General features: G+C 34.3%; 1 protein-coding gene and 1 non-coding gene across 2 annotated transcripts in view; both read left to right on the top strand.

Annotated features, from left to right (window-relative positions):
* Window positions 1-693: 693 nt before the first annotated feature.
* Window positions 694-799, top strand: LOC145612903 (small nucleolar RNA R71). The gene has a single exon (XR_014106808.1). It is a non-coding gene; the product is annotated as a small nucleolar RNA R71 (small nucleolar RNA).
* Window positions 800-5,083: 4,284 nt separating this feature from the next.
* Window positions 5,084-15,578, top strand: part of LOC145611538 (alpha N-terminal protein methyltransferase 1-like) — a 30,686-nt gene continuing 20,191 nt past the window's right edge. Inside the window, exons 1-4 of the mRNA XM_081666877.1 lie at window positions 5,084-5,414; window positions 5,507-5,648; window positions 10,126-10,184; window positions 11,880-11,999. Of these exons, the coding sequence (XP_081523003.1) occupies window positions 5,280-5,414; window positions 5,507-5,648; window positions 10,126-10,184; window positions 11,880-11,999 (456 nt within the window). The 5' untranslated portion in view covers window positions 5,084-5,279. The remainder of the gene's footprint in view (window positions 5,415-5,506; window positions 5,649-10,125; window positions 10,185-11,879; window positions 12,000-15,578) is intronic.

The raw sequence follows: 15,578 nt of genomic DNA on the forward strand, positions 1-15,578 counted from the left end.
TTATCATAACCTTGGTTATGATCCCCATGTCTATAGCCATGACCATGACCATTACAACCATGATGGTTATAGTTACCATGAATCTCTTGGCAATCATGATTTCTATAACCTCCATTTTGGTTATAATCATCATGATTCATATGATAATTCCTATTTCCAATATTCCTTTGAACATCATTTCTAGGTTCACAAGCATGATTATTGACATAATTCATGTGTTCCATTTCACTTCCATCACATTCACTACAAGAAACATTTGGGCACATAGAAGCATTGTGATCATTCATTCCACATAATTGACATGGCCAACATTCCACAATCATGCAACAAGTTGAAAGATTGGAGTTAGAGTGAGAAGATGTACCTCTCCCCTTAATTTGGGAGGGAAGAATTGGAGCTTGGGAAGGAGGCTTCTCAAGCTTTTCCTTGAGAGACATAACTTCTTTCCCTAAATCCGCAATCAAAGTGGTCAAATCATTAATGACACTAAGTTGTTCGATCGAGTAACCCTTGCTTGTTGGTTCTCTTTCCACTTCTTGCCAATTCATATAATGACGAGCTACTTCATCAATAGCATCAACCACTTCTTCTTCCGTCTTGTTCATGATTGGGCCTCCGGCTCCGGCATCCAAACTTGCTCTCCCATGAGAACTCAACCCACCATAAAAGATATGTATGATTTGATAGGTAGGAATCCCATGGTGTGGACACTCCCTTTGATAATCCTTGAATCTTTCCCATGCTTCATAAAGGCTTTCATTAGGCTTTTGCTTGAACCCTTGAATCAAAGCTCTTGCCTCCGCCGTTTTCTTTTGAGGATAGAAACGGAACAAGAAAGCTTTGGTGACATCATCCCAAGTTTTCAATGAATTGGGCTTCATCTCTTTATCTAGCCATTCCAAAGATCTTCCTATGAGGGAGAAAGGGAACAACTTAAGGCGGATGAATTCTTGAGACACCCCATTAATCTTGATTGTGTTACAATATTTTTCAAACTCCTTAAGATGGTTCAATGGGCTCTCGTTCTTCGCCCCACCATATAGTCTCCTCTCAATAAGAGTGATCATTGCCGGCTTTATTTCAAAGTCATTCTCCGGTGATATAGGTGGAGCTATGGCGCTCTCATACCTATAAGCCCCGGGCACTCCAAGCTCCTTCAAGGTAACTCTTGAACTACCTCCCATGACTTGGGATCTACACACACAAAACTCAAAGACAATATTAGTAGCACGGCTACAAGTGTAGCCTAAGTGTAAAATCTTTTTGTATTTTGCAAATAGAGTGGAATAGACTCAACAACAACATGCATACAAAACACCATTCCCCGGCAACGGCGCCATTTTGATGAGAAGGAGAACGGTAGGTCGTTGGACTACCACCCCACCCTATCAAACAATATTTGTAACTTAACAAACCCCTATTTAGTGTAGCGGTAAGTCAAGGTCGAACCCAAGGGAATGGAGGTTAAATGCACGATGCCAAAATTAAGCTATTCCGAAATCTAGAAGGGGTATATGGTAGAAACTAAGGCTAAGCTAGACGATGCAAAAGACTTGTACTAAATGAATGCTAAGGCACTAGGGGAATGGATCCACATGCATCAACGATGAAGTTCAATCAACTTGGGGAATTTACCAATCAAGTCAAGCAATGTGAGGGAAAACCGAAAATGCAACCAAGAGAGTACATCAAGCTATTCTCCTAGAGGTCTAATTAGCGTCAACTACATCAAACACTAGCTAGGAAACATCGCAAGATATCTCAATCGAGTAAATGTAAGCCACAAATCAATGGTCCGTATCAATGTGAACTCACAATGCAATCTAGTGTGAATAACAAGGGTGATCAAGCCTAATCAAGCACACACATGCACAAAATCAATCAACCAATTTAATCACATCATCAACTCAATCAATGTCCCCCAAATTAACCTCAATTCATCATCAATACATGCTTCACCACTACCCTAGCAAATAAACTACTCACAATCCATAAAGAACAACAAAATCAAAGCTAAACTAATCATCATTCCCAAATTCATCAATTGAAATCAAATTGAAATCAACAAAATCAATCAAACTATCAATTAATCAAATCAAACAACAATACTAATGAAATCAAACTTTGAATTGCATTAAAGAGTAAAGAATCCTTACAAACTTGATAGAAATCAAATCAAATGAAGCAATCTTCAATCATCAATCATCAAACCCACACTTTCTCTCTCTAAAAATGCTAAGAACTAATGTTTTCTCTCTCTAAAATCTAATCTAATCTAATTCTTCTCCATGAAGATCCCAAACTTCTCTCTATAAATGGAATGAAATAACTAACAATCCCAAGAGGAAGTTGGGAAAGACGTCCAAAAATAGACCCACGTTGGTGCGGGCGCTCGAAGGAGAGAGAATGGTGCGAACGGGAACACACCCAGGATGGTGCGCCCGCACACACCTGATGTGCGGCCGCACACGACAGATGTGCGGCCGCACACGACAGATGTGCGGCCGCACACTCCTCAAGTGCGCCTGCACATAGCTGCAGCTTCCTCCTTTCTTCTTTGCCCTTGCTCACGAGGTGCACGCATCCTAGATGATGATGATGGAGGACAAGGTAGGCAGCAACTTCCTTGAATTTCTTGAAGAAAATGAGCCATGAGGAAGGCATAAACAAGACTTTGAAGCATGCTCCTTGAACCTCTCATTGACTTGAAACTTCTTGCACAAGCTTTAGGCATGAAAATCAATAGAAAACTATGGAAAGGAAGCCCGGGAATCCTTGGACAATCAATCACAACCTACAATCAAAGGATAAAAAGCAAGTAAAAGGGAAAAATAGCAAGTAAACAAGAAAAAGCACGAAATAGAGAAACTAACCACAAAAAGCACGAAATGAAGAAAACAAGAATAAAACTAAGGGAAACTAAAGAAAAGAAAGATAAAAAGAAATAAAAATCATCCAAAAAGGAACCAAATGAGTGCCAAAAATGTCACTCATCAATATATTATAGTTATGTTCTATATAGAGTGAAACACACATTGCAATAATTTAGAGATGAAAATTCTGAGCCTATATTTATAAGGAGATAATGACATCAATTATATTGAAAGATAAAAATGAACAACATAGTAATTGGTGGAAATCATATTTTGATAGAATCATGTTGAACCACAAGTAAGTTAATTTGACATACAGCATAATGTTCATTTTCATAACAATGAATACATACATTGACATTGTAATTTGTTTGACTTACAGATATACCAAATCAAGAAGTTGAGAATACAATACATTGCTCAATTGATGCTATTTGGATTAAAAAGAAGCTATTTACTACAAATATTATTCTTTCGGTTCAATTACGTAACAGTTATAACGAAATACAATAAAATGTTCATAACCAAAGAGGCAAATGTTCAGTGTCAAAACAAAACATGTTCAATTATATATCACTTATCAGGAAAAAAAAATAAGCTGGAACAAATATATGTTATTTCAATCCAAATTCTTAGTTTTTATTATTTGCCAACCTATTCGCTACATTAGTGTAAAAAAGAAAAGCTAACAACCTATCATACTTTGAAGAATAGCTACGACGTTGAACTCTTTGAGCATCTCTTGGATCACTTGGAGGAACTTGCTGAAAATTTATTTATTGGAACACTTGGACGTAATTGAACCTTTTTTCTTGGCACACTTAAAGAAACTTGGACATCACTTGGAGCACTTGAAGGAACTTGGCCTTTTCTTGGAGCACGCACTAGGACAATACTAAATTCTTTCTTAAAAGCATATTCATTGTACCTTCCATAAGCTTCTTGTTCAGAATTAAAATCTGTAAAAAGTAATTCTGATTTAGTTGCTTCTTTATACAAAATTTCATCACTAGCACCCACTACACAAGTTTTTAAAAATGAACATAATCAATAGCAGATATATACAAATACAAAACAGTACATATATAAATGATCATTTAGCATTATCAATTTGATCAAAATAATAAAATAAAATAAAGTACCAAATATTTAAAATATAATTAAAGCATCTATAGCAGAACATTAGTTTGAATCATGATGATCATTTAGAATTATGAAATTGATCAAAATTGTAAAACTACTAAAAAAAGCACGAAAACGTATATAAAAAATATAATCAATCACAGAAAACAAATCACAATCAGCTATCGTTAAACCAAAAACAGCAAACAAACTTGAATCATAAAGCATATAGATCAAAATAAGAGACAAAATTTATTAAAATAAAACTTCAATTCACTTGAATTATAACACCAAACCAAATTGAATTAAAACAGAGGCCAAATTGATTAAAAAAAACTTGAAAAATAAAATAAAATCAGCAAACAATTTAAAGCAAAACAGCTAACAAAATTATTCAAACAATTGACCAGCAAACATTAATCGAAATCAGAGGCAAAATTGGTCAAAATTGAACTTAAATTAAATTGAATAGTAATAACAAACATTAATCAAAATTATAAAACAACTCACACTAATCAACGGATGAATCAAGCAATCGACTAGAAGTACGAAAAATAAATTCACAATCACGATCAAATTCGGCAATCGAAGAATGCAACACTTCATTATCACAATCAACAACTGCAATCAATGATTCATCCATGAATAAGAGGGAAAAAAATGATCGAAAGAGAAATAATGTTGAAGAAGAGAGAGAAAATGCCAAAAAAAATAACCTGACGAAAAACAAAAAAATTGGTTTTGAATCATATATATAAATGACTTGAGAGATAAGAAAATAAAATAATAAGGAAAAAAACAGAAACAAGAGTAAAACGATGTAGTATCATGGTGGGAGTAGGCAGAATTGGCTAAAGGGGTTGTAGGTAAAAATTTTCAGAAAGAAATTAGAAGCTGAACTGAATTGAACTGAACTGAATAGAACTCAGCTGAACTGAACTGAATAGAATTCACCTGAACTGAATTTCAACATAAGAGAACATACCATCGATTCTTTTTTTTATTCGTGAAATCGTGAACATAGAATTAAGGAGTATGTATTTATGTTTGTTAAAATTGAAATTTTCTAGCTTATGTTTTAGCTTCAAAAGACAAGACAACTAGACAAAGTTTCACTTCTCAGTCTCCCATAAGCCGATACACTAGAGACTGACAGAGGGACTGAGGGTGGTTCAAAGGGTTGCGAAACCTATATACTAACCGTCGAGAAAACCAGTACAACCTCATCACCTATCAATTCAACTACAAGTTCCGCTCAACCGTTTTTAGGGTTTAAAGCTAAATATGGAGGTCGCGGGATCAGACAATCAAGGCCGCGAATTCAAGAGCGCTGCCGAGATGTGGAAAGAACAACTCGGCGATGGCGTAGACTCTCACAAGAAAGTCGATTGGTATCGCAATGGCGTTGGTTATTGGCAAGTCAGTTGTTTATTTTGTTTACTCAATTTTATCAATTTTAAACAATAATTATAATTTGTGATGTTTGTTGAATGCATTGATTTGTGTTCAAGGAAGTGGATGCATCACTGGATGGTGTATTGGGTGGATATGGGCATGTCACCGAACCTGATATAAAGGGTAGTGAGGCGTTTCTTAACTCTCTTTTGTCAGACCCTTTGCTCAATAATGGGACTAGTCATCGTGTTGCTCTTGGTATGCTCTGAATTCGGCTTTTGTCGTTTAACTTGGTTTTTCGGTTAGTTGCATGATTCTTGTTGAAATAGGAATGGAATGTTGTTACATGTGCATTTCAATCAATTGCTATTTTTAACATATGGAATGTGGTACGGCTGATCATGAGGTCTTTTCTTAACAAAATGTTGAATAATGTACTAGGGTATATTGGAGTTTGAGATTTTGTTGTATGTTTTCGCTCTAATTACTTCGCCAATTTGTTTCCTAAGCATAACACTATAGTTGTAATAGAGGTCTTGGTGTGTTACTTCAAAAAACAGGCTACACTGCAAGTTTTAATGTAACAATAAGCTGTTTTTTTTTTGAGAAAAGGCAAAGTTTTATTAATCAAAATCACACAAAAATACACGGAGGCTACTAAGCCCCTAAACATTTACTTCTAATCCAAGCTAAATCCTTAGCCTTAACTTTGCTAGAAGCTAAACTACTACTTATTCTATGGTATACATCCATACAAAATCTATCAAATGTAACAATAAGCTGATAATTCATTATCGAATTATCTTTGATTCTTTGCATCATAGGATGATGTTTTATTTTTATTTTACTCTATGCTTCATACATTTGGGGTTTAGGGTGTTAATTAAGGTGCATAGATTCTCTTGGAGTATTGTGACTTGTGGTTAGGATTTTAGGAATATTGAACAATATGTTTAACAGATACTCCGTAACTATCAAAGGGTGCTCTTCAAAAATAGTTCCCTTAAGAGTTTTCAAAATTTAACTCATGTGTGAAAGTAAGAGAACACTCTTGTAACACTTGTGAAATTGACCTTCATCAAGCCAACCTTAATTGTTTCTAGGAAAAATGGAAATTAAATTTCCAACCTTTGCACTTTCTTGTTTCTTCTCTAAAAAGTCCAACCTTTATTTAATCTCACAAAGATCCAACCTTTATTTAATCTCACAAAGATCCAACCTTTATACCCCACCTTCATCCACAAATCCATTTGACCGTTAAACAGGTTAAAAAGTTTTTTTTTTTTTTTTTGAATTCTCTCAATTTCCTTTCTCACTCCTCTTTCTCTCTCCTCTCTCCTCAAAACAACCCACCAGTTAGTACACCACCAATACCACCATACCACCAGTACACCGCTACACCACCGTAACCAGTCTAACCACTCTCTCACCACCACAACCCATCCCATAACCACTCTCACCACCATCATGACATGAAATCCCACCGTAACCACCCCAAACAACCCGCAGCCACAACCAACCCATAACCACTGAAACCCGAACCCACCTAATTCGCAGCCACAACCAAGATCTGAAACCCCTCCATAACCACTGAAAACCAACCTCAGCCAACTCAAACCACCCCTTTACACACCCTCTCACCAATAGGGTTTCAATTCGAGGAGGATCGCCGGTTGTAACTAGGGGAACAAGAGTCGGCGGCGACTTTAACAAGGGAAAAGAATCGATCGAAGTGCAGGGGCGGCTGGGTTGTTTTGCGGTGCAGAGGCAGCTCGCTGGCGGGGTGTAACACCCCCGATTTACTAACTAATAATAAACAAGAATTAAAGGAAAAATAAACAAGTTTGAATTAAACTGCGGAAGCATACACCTAAATCGGAGGTATTACCGCCACACTCGACAACCTGTCAAGTGTTAAGGCTTACAAAATCCCATTAATTACAACCCAATACATCTAGGTGAGCTATTTATACACCTTTACAAACTTGTTATAACAAACTAATCGAAACACTTGAGCTCCTTTAGCTACGATCACCTGATCAACCTGCCAAAACAATCTTGTCTGCTCACCATTAAGGACAAATTCCAAAATAGATCGTCGCAGGGCCACCATAAGAAAAAGACATGGCCGGGAACACAAGTAGCATAACAAAACAACACACACACACACGTCAGCAAAAAGCCGAGTAATCACCGCTTATAAAGTATACAATGAAATAATATAATAATTAATAATATAATTAGCTCAGTGACTATGTAGTTCGAAACTACATTCACCAAAATATCAAACTAATTACGACACTCCACATGACTAACCTTGATAAAATCCCACCTCAAAAATAATAATATGATACTCTGCTCAATTAACTCATCTAATCAATAAGTGTGCCATGCTCTTTGTTTTATACCTAGCCTTGGACATGGGTAATTCGAATAACAAACCAACAAGTATAAAAACTTGAATACTCTCAATAACCAGAAAACACCTTGAACCAGACCACATACGGGCCAATTCCCACTGTAGGGGACCATATAAAAATAAATAATAAAGATTGTACCTCATTCTTAACCCATGATCATCATCCTTTTACCAACATGCCAAGGACCAAAGTATATAATGCCGAGCCTTAAACCAAGAACAATATAATAATTCTCAATCTTTTGATCTCATACATCGATCAAATAATCATTCTCAAACTAATAGATTGTATCTCAACAATGGCACGGGTTCCCAAATAACATGACAATTCAAACTCCGTTCAATCATAGTATATCTCAACTCTGATATGACAATAAAACTAATACCCAAATATAATTAACTCACGACCCAAAAAAAATTATACTCTGCATTAACAACCCGAAAACCTCGATAGAACAATACTCCCTATAACAACAGCATTAAAACTCTAGAAATAGTTGTACAATTAATTATATACAACAAATATAATACGATATTCAAATAATCCAATCAAATCATATAATACCACACATTTATATATATGTAAAATTGTAAATCTTGATCATACAAATAACAATTCATAAAATTTACATGCAATAATACAAAATATAATCAAACAACTCCAATAAATTAATAGTATGATTACATATAATAATTAATATGATCAAATAACTCCAAAGGGCCGAGCGTGATTACCTTCCGGAAAGCCGAATTCAAGATTACACGAGCATACATCTTAAAAATTGCAATAATCTACATACATAAATGAGGCTGATGCTCCTTGTAGAATACTTGATTAGACTCCCACAAAGAATTACTCGTACAAGAAATATGATGACTTATATGAAATATGCAAAGTGCTTATAATTTGCATGACTGCGGTTACGACTTAGGATAAGTAATGGGTTGGGCTTCTTGATGAGTTGACTTTGTTTATGCTAGAAGAGTTATAGAATGATGAAGATCAAGGTATATATGATCGTGTGATGATGGGTAAAATTTTGGTTGAATAATGAATCAAGATAAATATAATATAGGTTTAGAGGTATAGCTTGGTAAAGAAATCAATCACAAAAGATATGCAAACGGCAGAAGTAGAAAATAAATCATAAAGCAACAATATCAATTAAAATAATTAGGGTTTAGTAATATATATAGATGTTGATAAAAGAGTCCTATTTAAATTAAAATAGGGTTTTAACACTTTCTGAACCCTAAAATAAAAAAAAAAAAAAAAAAAAAGAGATTAGGAAAGTTATATAATAGATAAAAAAAAAAAAACTATATTATATAAAATCATAAAATATTCGGGTATTACACGGGGGGAGTGGTGTGGGTTTTCCGGTGGAGAAGGGAATGGGGTTGGTAGTTCCGGTGGGCTGGGGGATGGGGTGGTGGGGCTGGGTTTTCTGTTTTTTTTTTTTTTAAATTTTTTTTCTTTTAATTAATTTTGTTTTTTAATAATTAAAAAATTAATTGACCTATTAATAGCTAACACGTGGCATGTAACTTGAAAATCTTGGTCATCAACAGGTAATGGATCTTTAGATGAAGGTGGGGTATAAAGGTTGGATCTTTGTGGGATTGAATGAAGGTTGAATTTTTTAGAGAAGAAAGTGCAAAGGATGGATTTTTAATTTCCATTATTCCTTGTTTTTAAAAATGGGAGTATTAAATTTAAGGTGGTTTTTGTTTTATTTTATTGGAATGGATTGGTATGGAATCTCATAATAGGGGGGTATGGATCTTAAACCTCATACTAGTTTAAAGTTGGAATGGGTTATACACTTCATTAATGGAATGGATTGTGAATCTTAGGGGGGGGGGGGGGGGGGAAGGTGGGTATGGGTTTATACGGGTTTCGGGTGGAGTTAGAACCCCTTTGATATGAAATTCCATAGTTAAAAAGCTCACCAAACAAAAAAGTAGATGGAATTGGATTCTAACTCCATTCCAAACTATCCAACCAAACATCTCCTAAGATTAGTGTAGCATTTGTTGAAGATTTATATATAATTATCTTTTTTCAGAGATTAACAATAATGAGATTGTTTCTTTTGCAAACTATGGAATAATTATTTTCTATATTACTTAATTTACACTTAGATGGTTAGAGTCTAATTTAAGTTTTCAGTAAATGATACTAAAATAAAAGATAAATAAATTATGTGTGAGTGGTGCCTAAAATCCGATTCATGTCTTTGTGGCATTTAATATGCAGTACAATTGCAACTGGGGAATACTATTGGTTTTTCTAAGCGGTTATCCTTGCTGCAGATTGTGGCTCTGGCATTGGTAGAGTGACTAAGAATCTCCTTATAAGATATTTTAATGAGGTATATTTTGCTTATTTACCTGTGTGGTGACTCTTGCATGTTTTTTGTTCCTCCTATTTGGCTAATTTTTCCCCCCTAAAAAACTATTAAGTTGTTCTTGAGAGGACCAAAGAGCTTGTGTGATCTTCATCTTCAGAATGACTTGTCCAAGAAACGAATCAGTCACTTAGAGATATTGGCTGGTGGTTGATATTTTTTGGGTTTGAGCAACTGGAAAAAGGAACTTAAGGACCTAATCTCATAAACTTGTGCTCTACTTTTATATCTTTACCACTGACCAAAATTTTATGGTGAAATTATTGAGTCAATCTTGATAAAAGCTTGCATTTATGTTACATAGAGAATAAATACTAAGAAATGGTAGTTACATTATTATTGCATATTTCCTTCATTTTTTACTTGCAATTTTGACTCAAACGTTGTTCACATATGGTACTTTGAATAGCTTTGATGATTTATAGTTCAGAAAAATAATATTCATATGGGATCTTGTTAGATTCGTCTTTCATATATACTTTCATTATATCAAATTTTTATAATTTTCTTATTAATAATAATAGATAAATTGATTAAAACGTGAAATGAGAAGTGTTGAAGGTAGAAAATAATAAAGGCAATATGTGTTTGTCCAAATGGACCGATGAGCTATATATCAGTAATGATGTTTACATCGGTTGTTTTTTTATTTTTATTTTTTTTTTTTTTATTTTTTTTATTTTATTATTTATTCCTTTCAGACTTTGGTCTAGAGTACTTTAAAAGTGAAGTAAATCAATGTTGCCAAGCATTGGAGTTTTGACTTATGACCGAGGCTCAAATTTGATGGATGTGCGAATTCAGTGACTCTCGGGTTCTTTGCTAAATATGCCGATTTTTTACATTTCTACCCCAGTGATATTTATTTTAGAACTATAGAAGAATTATTGCCTTTATATTTAGGTTGGGATATAGAAGAATTATCCTACTTTGTTGTATAGTGTTACCATCTTCTCAAATTACTTATTTGCTCTCTAGTTGAACATTCTTTAAATGCTACCATGAAATCTATATGGCATAGTTATAAGCCTTTTAAAATACATTGAAAAGAAATGTAGTTAAATTGCAAAGCTGAAAAATCCGAGTTACCAGTTAGTCAGTGTAATGGACTGATATTACTCGATCTAATAACAGTACAACGAAAGAGGAAACTCAGAAATTTGATTAAACAAATTAATGGTTTCTTTCAAACGATAGTAGTAGGTTTAACCTACAAAGCTCCAATAGCGACTTTAGGTCACAACTCTCCTGAGGAATCACTCCAAAATTCTGTCTATCTTCCTTCTACCACTCTCTACCTATTTATACTACTTAGCTAAATGGTACAGCTTTAATTACTAACTTTACTACCCCTTTGTCATTATCCTAATATGCCAACTAGTGGCTGCACCCCTTTAGTTACTGTTGCTTGGTATGGTTGTGCCTCACCACCTTGTTTGAGATAGTGGTCAGAGTTCTCAGACCCTGTCCTTTTTATCTGCTGGCTTTTGTTTGTATAAGACACAGGTGGCTTGCTCTGATTCGTTACAGTCAGTTGCTATTTTGTAAATGGCTTTTCTTATTGTAATTTCAATATTTTACTTGTTGAATTAGTCTTTTGGGATTCAAGTTCTTTGTCGGCTAGTAATTAAGTAGCCTTTTATTTTCAACTTACTTCAGGTTGATCTTCTTGAGCCAGTGCCTCATTTTCTAGAAGCAGCACGACAGAGTTTGGTGTTTGATGGTAAAATTGGTGCTGATGAGCACAAAGCTACAAATTTCTATTGTGTTCCACTCCAGGTAATATTAGTTTGGACTGACTTGTTTAATTATTACAGTATGAATTAGATACATTTCCATATCAAAATTCAACTATGAAATTTAATACTAGGTTGTCATGAACTAAATTACTTGGCCAATCTTTTGTGCATTCATGAACATAGAACACTTGTATGATTGAGATTGGCAGTTTCTCCTTGTTTATTTGGGAGGGAAACGAGGTAGAGTTGGGGGCCTGCACTTTGGTTTTTTTTTGACTTTTTTGTAGCGATTGTTGCATTAGCAAACCTTTTTACCACTTTTCTGCATATAGTATGGTTTTGTTGGCCTATTTAGTAACCATAACACAGTGCTAAAGCTGCCATGCTTATATTGCAGCATAATTATTATGTAATTGTTTTGGACTTTGATTAGAACTTGGTGAAAGATTTGGTTTTGCTATAAATCGAATTTTGTATATTCAAAGCTTAGCTATCATTATCACAACTTAGTTTTAAAAAGCGCGCATTGGGCGTGCCTAGGCGCAAGGCGAGTCAAGGTGTGGAGATAATCACCTTGAACATGAGAGACGTGGTTAGCCAAGGAGCGTGCCTTACCTCGCCTCGCAAGGCCATGCACTTAGGCCACCTTTTATTCAAACGCTCATTTTTAATGTTACAAATGCTTTACAATGCACTTTGTGCAAAAGCCCACAATCAATTACATGATATATAATCTAATTCAAGATAAAATCAAAATTCCCAACTCGATTAATAAACCCGAATTTTCATTATGTTTGCAATTACATTTGCCGACTTGGTGGCTGTGATAGATATTGCTGTTGAGCGTTCTGTGATAGACTCAATGGGGTTGCCACCTAGTCCTAAGTGTAATGGGAAGCATAGGAGATAGGACAGCAAGCCACTATTGGACACAACTCATAAATGAAACACTACGGGGAGGAGTAACAAAAGCCTGTTATTTTGATACTTCGTGGAATAGTGGCAAAGTTAATTAATATTAGGGTATCTTTGTTGTCTATGTGTAGCTTGTTTGTTATGTAAGGAGTAGTAATATAGCAGTAGAAGGCATGAGATTTGTAATGTGGAATGAGAGAGAATGGTAACCTCAAGTTTCTAAGAGAGTGATAACCTAAAGCTATCAAGAGTAATAGCCTAAAGCTATTAACCTATCCTATTGTGAGCTTTCAGCCATTATCAATCAGTATATCAAGCTTCATCTAATCCCTAGTGTTCATAAAATATTCACATTCAAGCTTCCAAACCGCTAGTGTCGTTGGTTAAGCTTTTCTAGGTAAGCACTGTCCTTTCTCTTCAATTTTCTTTGCTTCCTTCATCCTCCCTTCAATCTCTCTTCTCTAATTTTGTGTCTTTTTATTTTTTTGTTCTCTCTTCCTTTTGATATACTGATTGAACTAGTACTAGTAAAATTTAAGGGCTTTTATTTATTTATTTTGTTATTTCATTGATAAAGTGATAAGTAACCTTTCAGATTTAGTGATTTTCTAATCATGTGCCGCCACCCAATTTGTTTTTAATTGTGTATTCAATATTTAATACATAAAAGCATATACATAAAAACAAACCTATCAATAATAATATACTAAAAGATACACCTTCAATGACACGTGTTATCTTCTGATATGTCCTTAGTTTTTATTTGGATATTTTATAAAATAACACCACAAAAAAATCACAATTTTGATTATAGCACCCAAAAAAAAAAAAAAAAAAAAGAGAAAAACTTTTATTATAACACCAAAAAAGAAAAAAATAAAACTCAAAATTTTTATCTCACCCCCACCTAACAGTAGTTGGCCCAAGAAGACATGTGTCAAGTGTCTATTGGTTAGAATAAATAAATTAATAAAAAGATAAGAAAAATTAAAAAAAACCTAACCCCTAACCCAGCGAGCCCCACCACTGGCACCATCACCCCGGCATACCCTGCCCTCACATAATCCGGCAAAACCAGCATGAATTCCACCTCTTCCCTTCTTCCCCTCCCCTCCCGAAAACCACCCTAAGAACTTCAAACAACCGCAAAAATGACCTAGCCCTTCAAACCCCTTTATCTTGCCGCACAAATCGTTGCGAAATCCACCCCTTACCCCAACCCTTGAAACAACCATTGAAATCGGCGGCAGAAATTGACCAATCGCGGGCTGCCATGATCGACTTTAGTCGTTTTGAGGGTGAAAAGTAATGGAGGGTCGTTTCGGGGTTGCAGCATCTTGGGTTGGGCTAGGGTGATGGTGTTATTTCGGGGTTGATGCATCTCAGGGCTAGGGTGTCGAACGTGAGTTTGGCGACGATGGTGGTGATGTTGCTCTGGTACGTGGTGGTGGCGTGAAATTATGTGGTTGGGCTTGCGGCAGTGGGATTGCAGGCGGTGGTGTGTAGGGAAGCCGACGGTGGTTTTGTCGGTTGGGTTAGGGTTTAGGATTTTTTTTTAATAAAAAAACTAATTAACAACTAACACGCGTACATGGCGGCCCCACTAAAAGGATTCCATCCATAGATCTGTTAAGTGGTGGTGAAATCAAATTTTTGGGTTTTTTTTTATGATGTTATGTTCAAAGGGTTTTTTTTTTTTTTTTTTTTTTTTTTTTTTTTTGGTGTTATAATCCAAATCGTGACAATTTTGTTGTGTTATTTTCTAAAAATCCTTTTTTATTTTTTTATTTTTAAATTCTATTTAAGAAACAAATTTTTTACATAATATAAAGTAGTAATCACATATAAAGTATAATAGAAGATTTGATGTATACTTCCAAAAAAAAAAAATATATTGACAACTAAAAACTTAAACAAAAAAAATAAAAAATAATATTCTTAACATAATTTGTGACATGTGGACTATTTTTGTTAGGAAAGACATATGTACTATATTTATTACAACAAGATTATATATTTTTTTTCTTGATTTTTTAAATATGTAATAGAAGTTACTAGCTTAAACAATAAAATGCGAATATCAAAGAATAATTTATGATTAAAATTTCAATCAATTAATAATCTATAATATTAACAATTGGATACTTTAATAATACTTGCCAAAAACGACACATGTATTACTCTTACTGTGATTTTTTCTGCCATTTTTGTTGTTTTTCAGCATTTCAATTGACATGAATATAACATACGAAAGTCAAAAGATTTAATAAAGTGTTAAATTAAAAAATAGTTATTGAAGCGTGCATGGAATGCATGGTTTGAAAATGCGGTTTCGGACACGGTTTCGGTCGCGATCGCGATAACGGTAACGTGTCGCGGGAACGGAATTGATGCGGTTATCGCCGATGTGGAGACTGAATTTTAGTTTTATAATTTTATATGTTTTATCAATATTACAACTCATAAATTTTAAAAATGACTTTAATATATATATATATATATATATATATATATATATATATTTTATCATTTTCTATTATTTAAAATTAGTATTATTTTCATTATTAATTCAATTCCTCTGAAATAAATTTCCTTCTACTGTACGTAATGGGTAACACATAATGACAAAAATAAAGACTAAAAGAAAACTTGTTAAGTTACTTAGTAGTCAAAAAGTCAAAGCAAAAAGTAATGGTATATAAAA

Source organism: Chenopodium album, chromosome 24 (genome assembly GCF_948465745.1).
Source record: "Chenopodium album chromosome 24, dcCheAlbu1.1, whole genome shotgun sequence".
NCBI classification, from domain to species: domain Eukaryota; kingdom Viridiplantae; phylum Streptophyta; class Magnoliopsida; order Caryophyllales; family Amaranthaceae; genus Chenopodium; species Chenopodium album.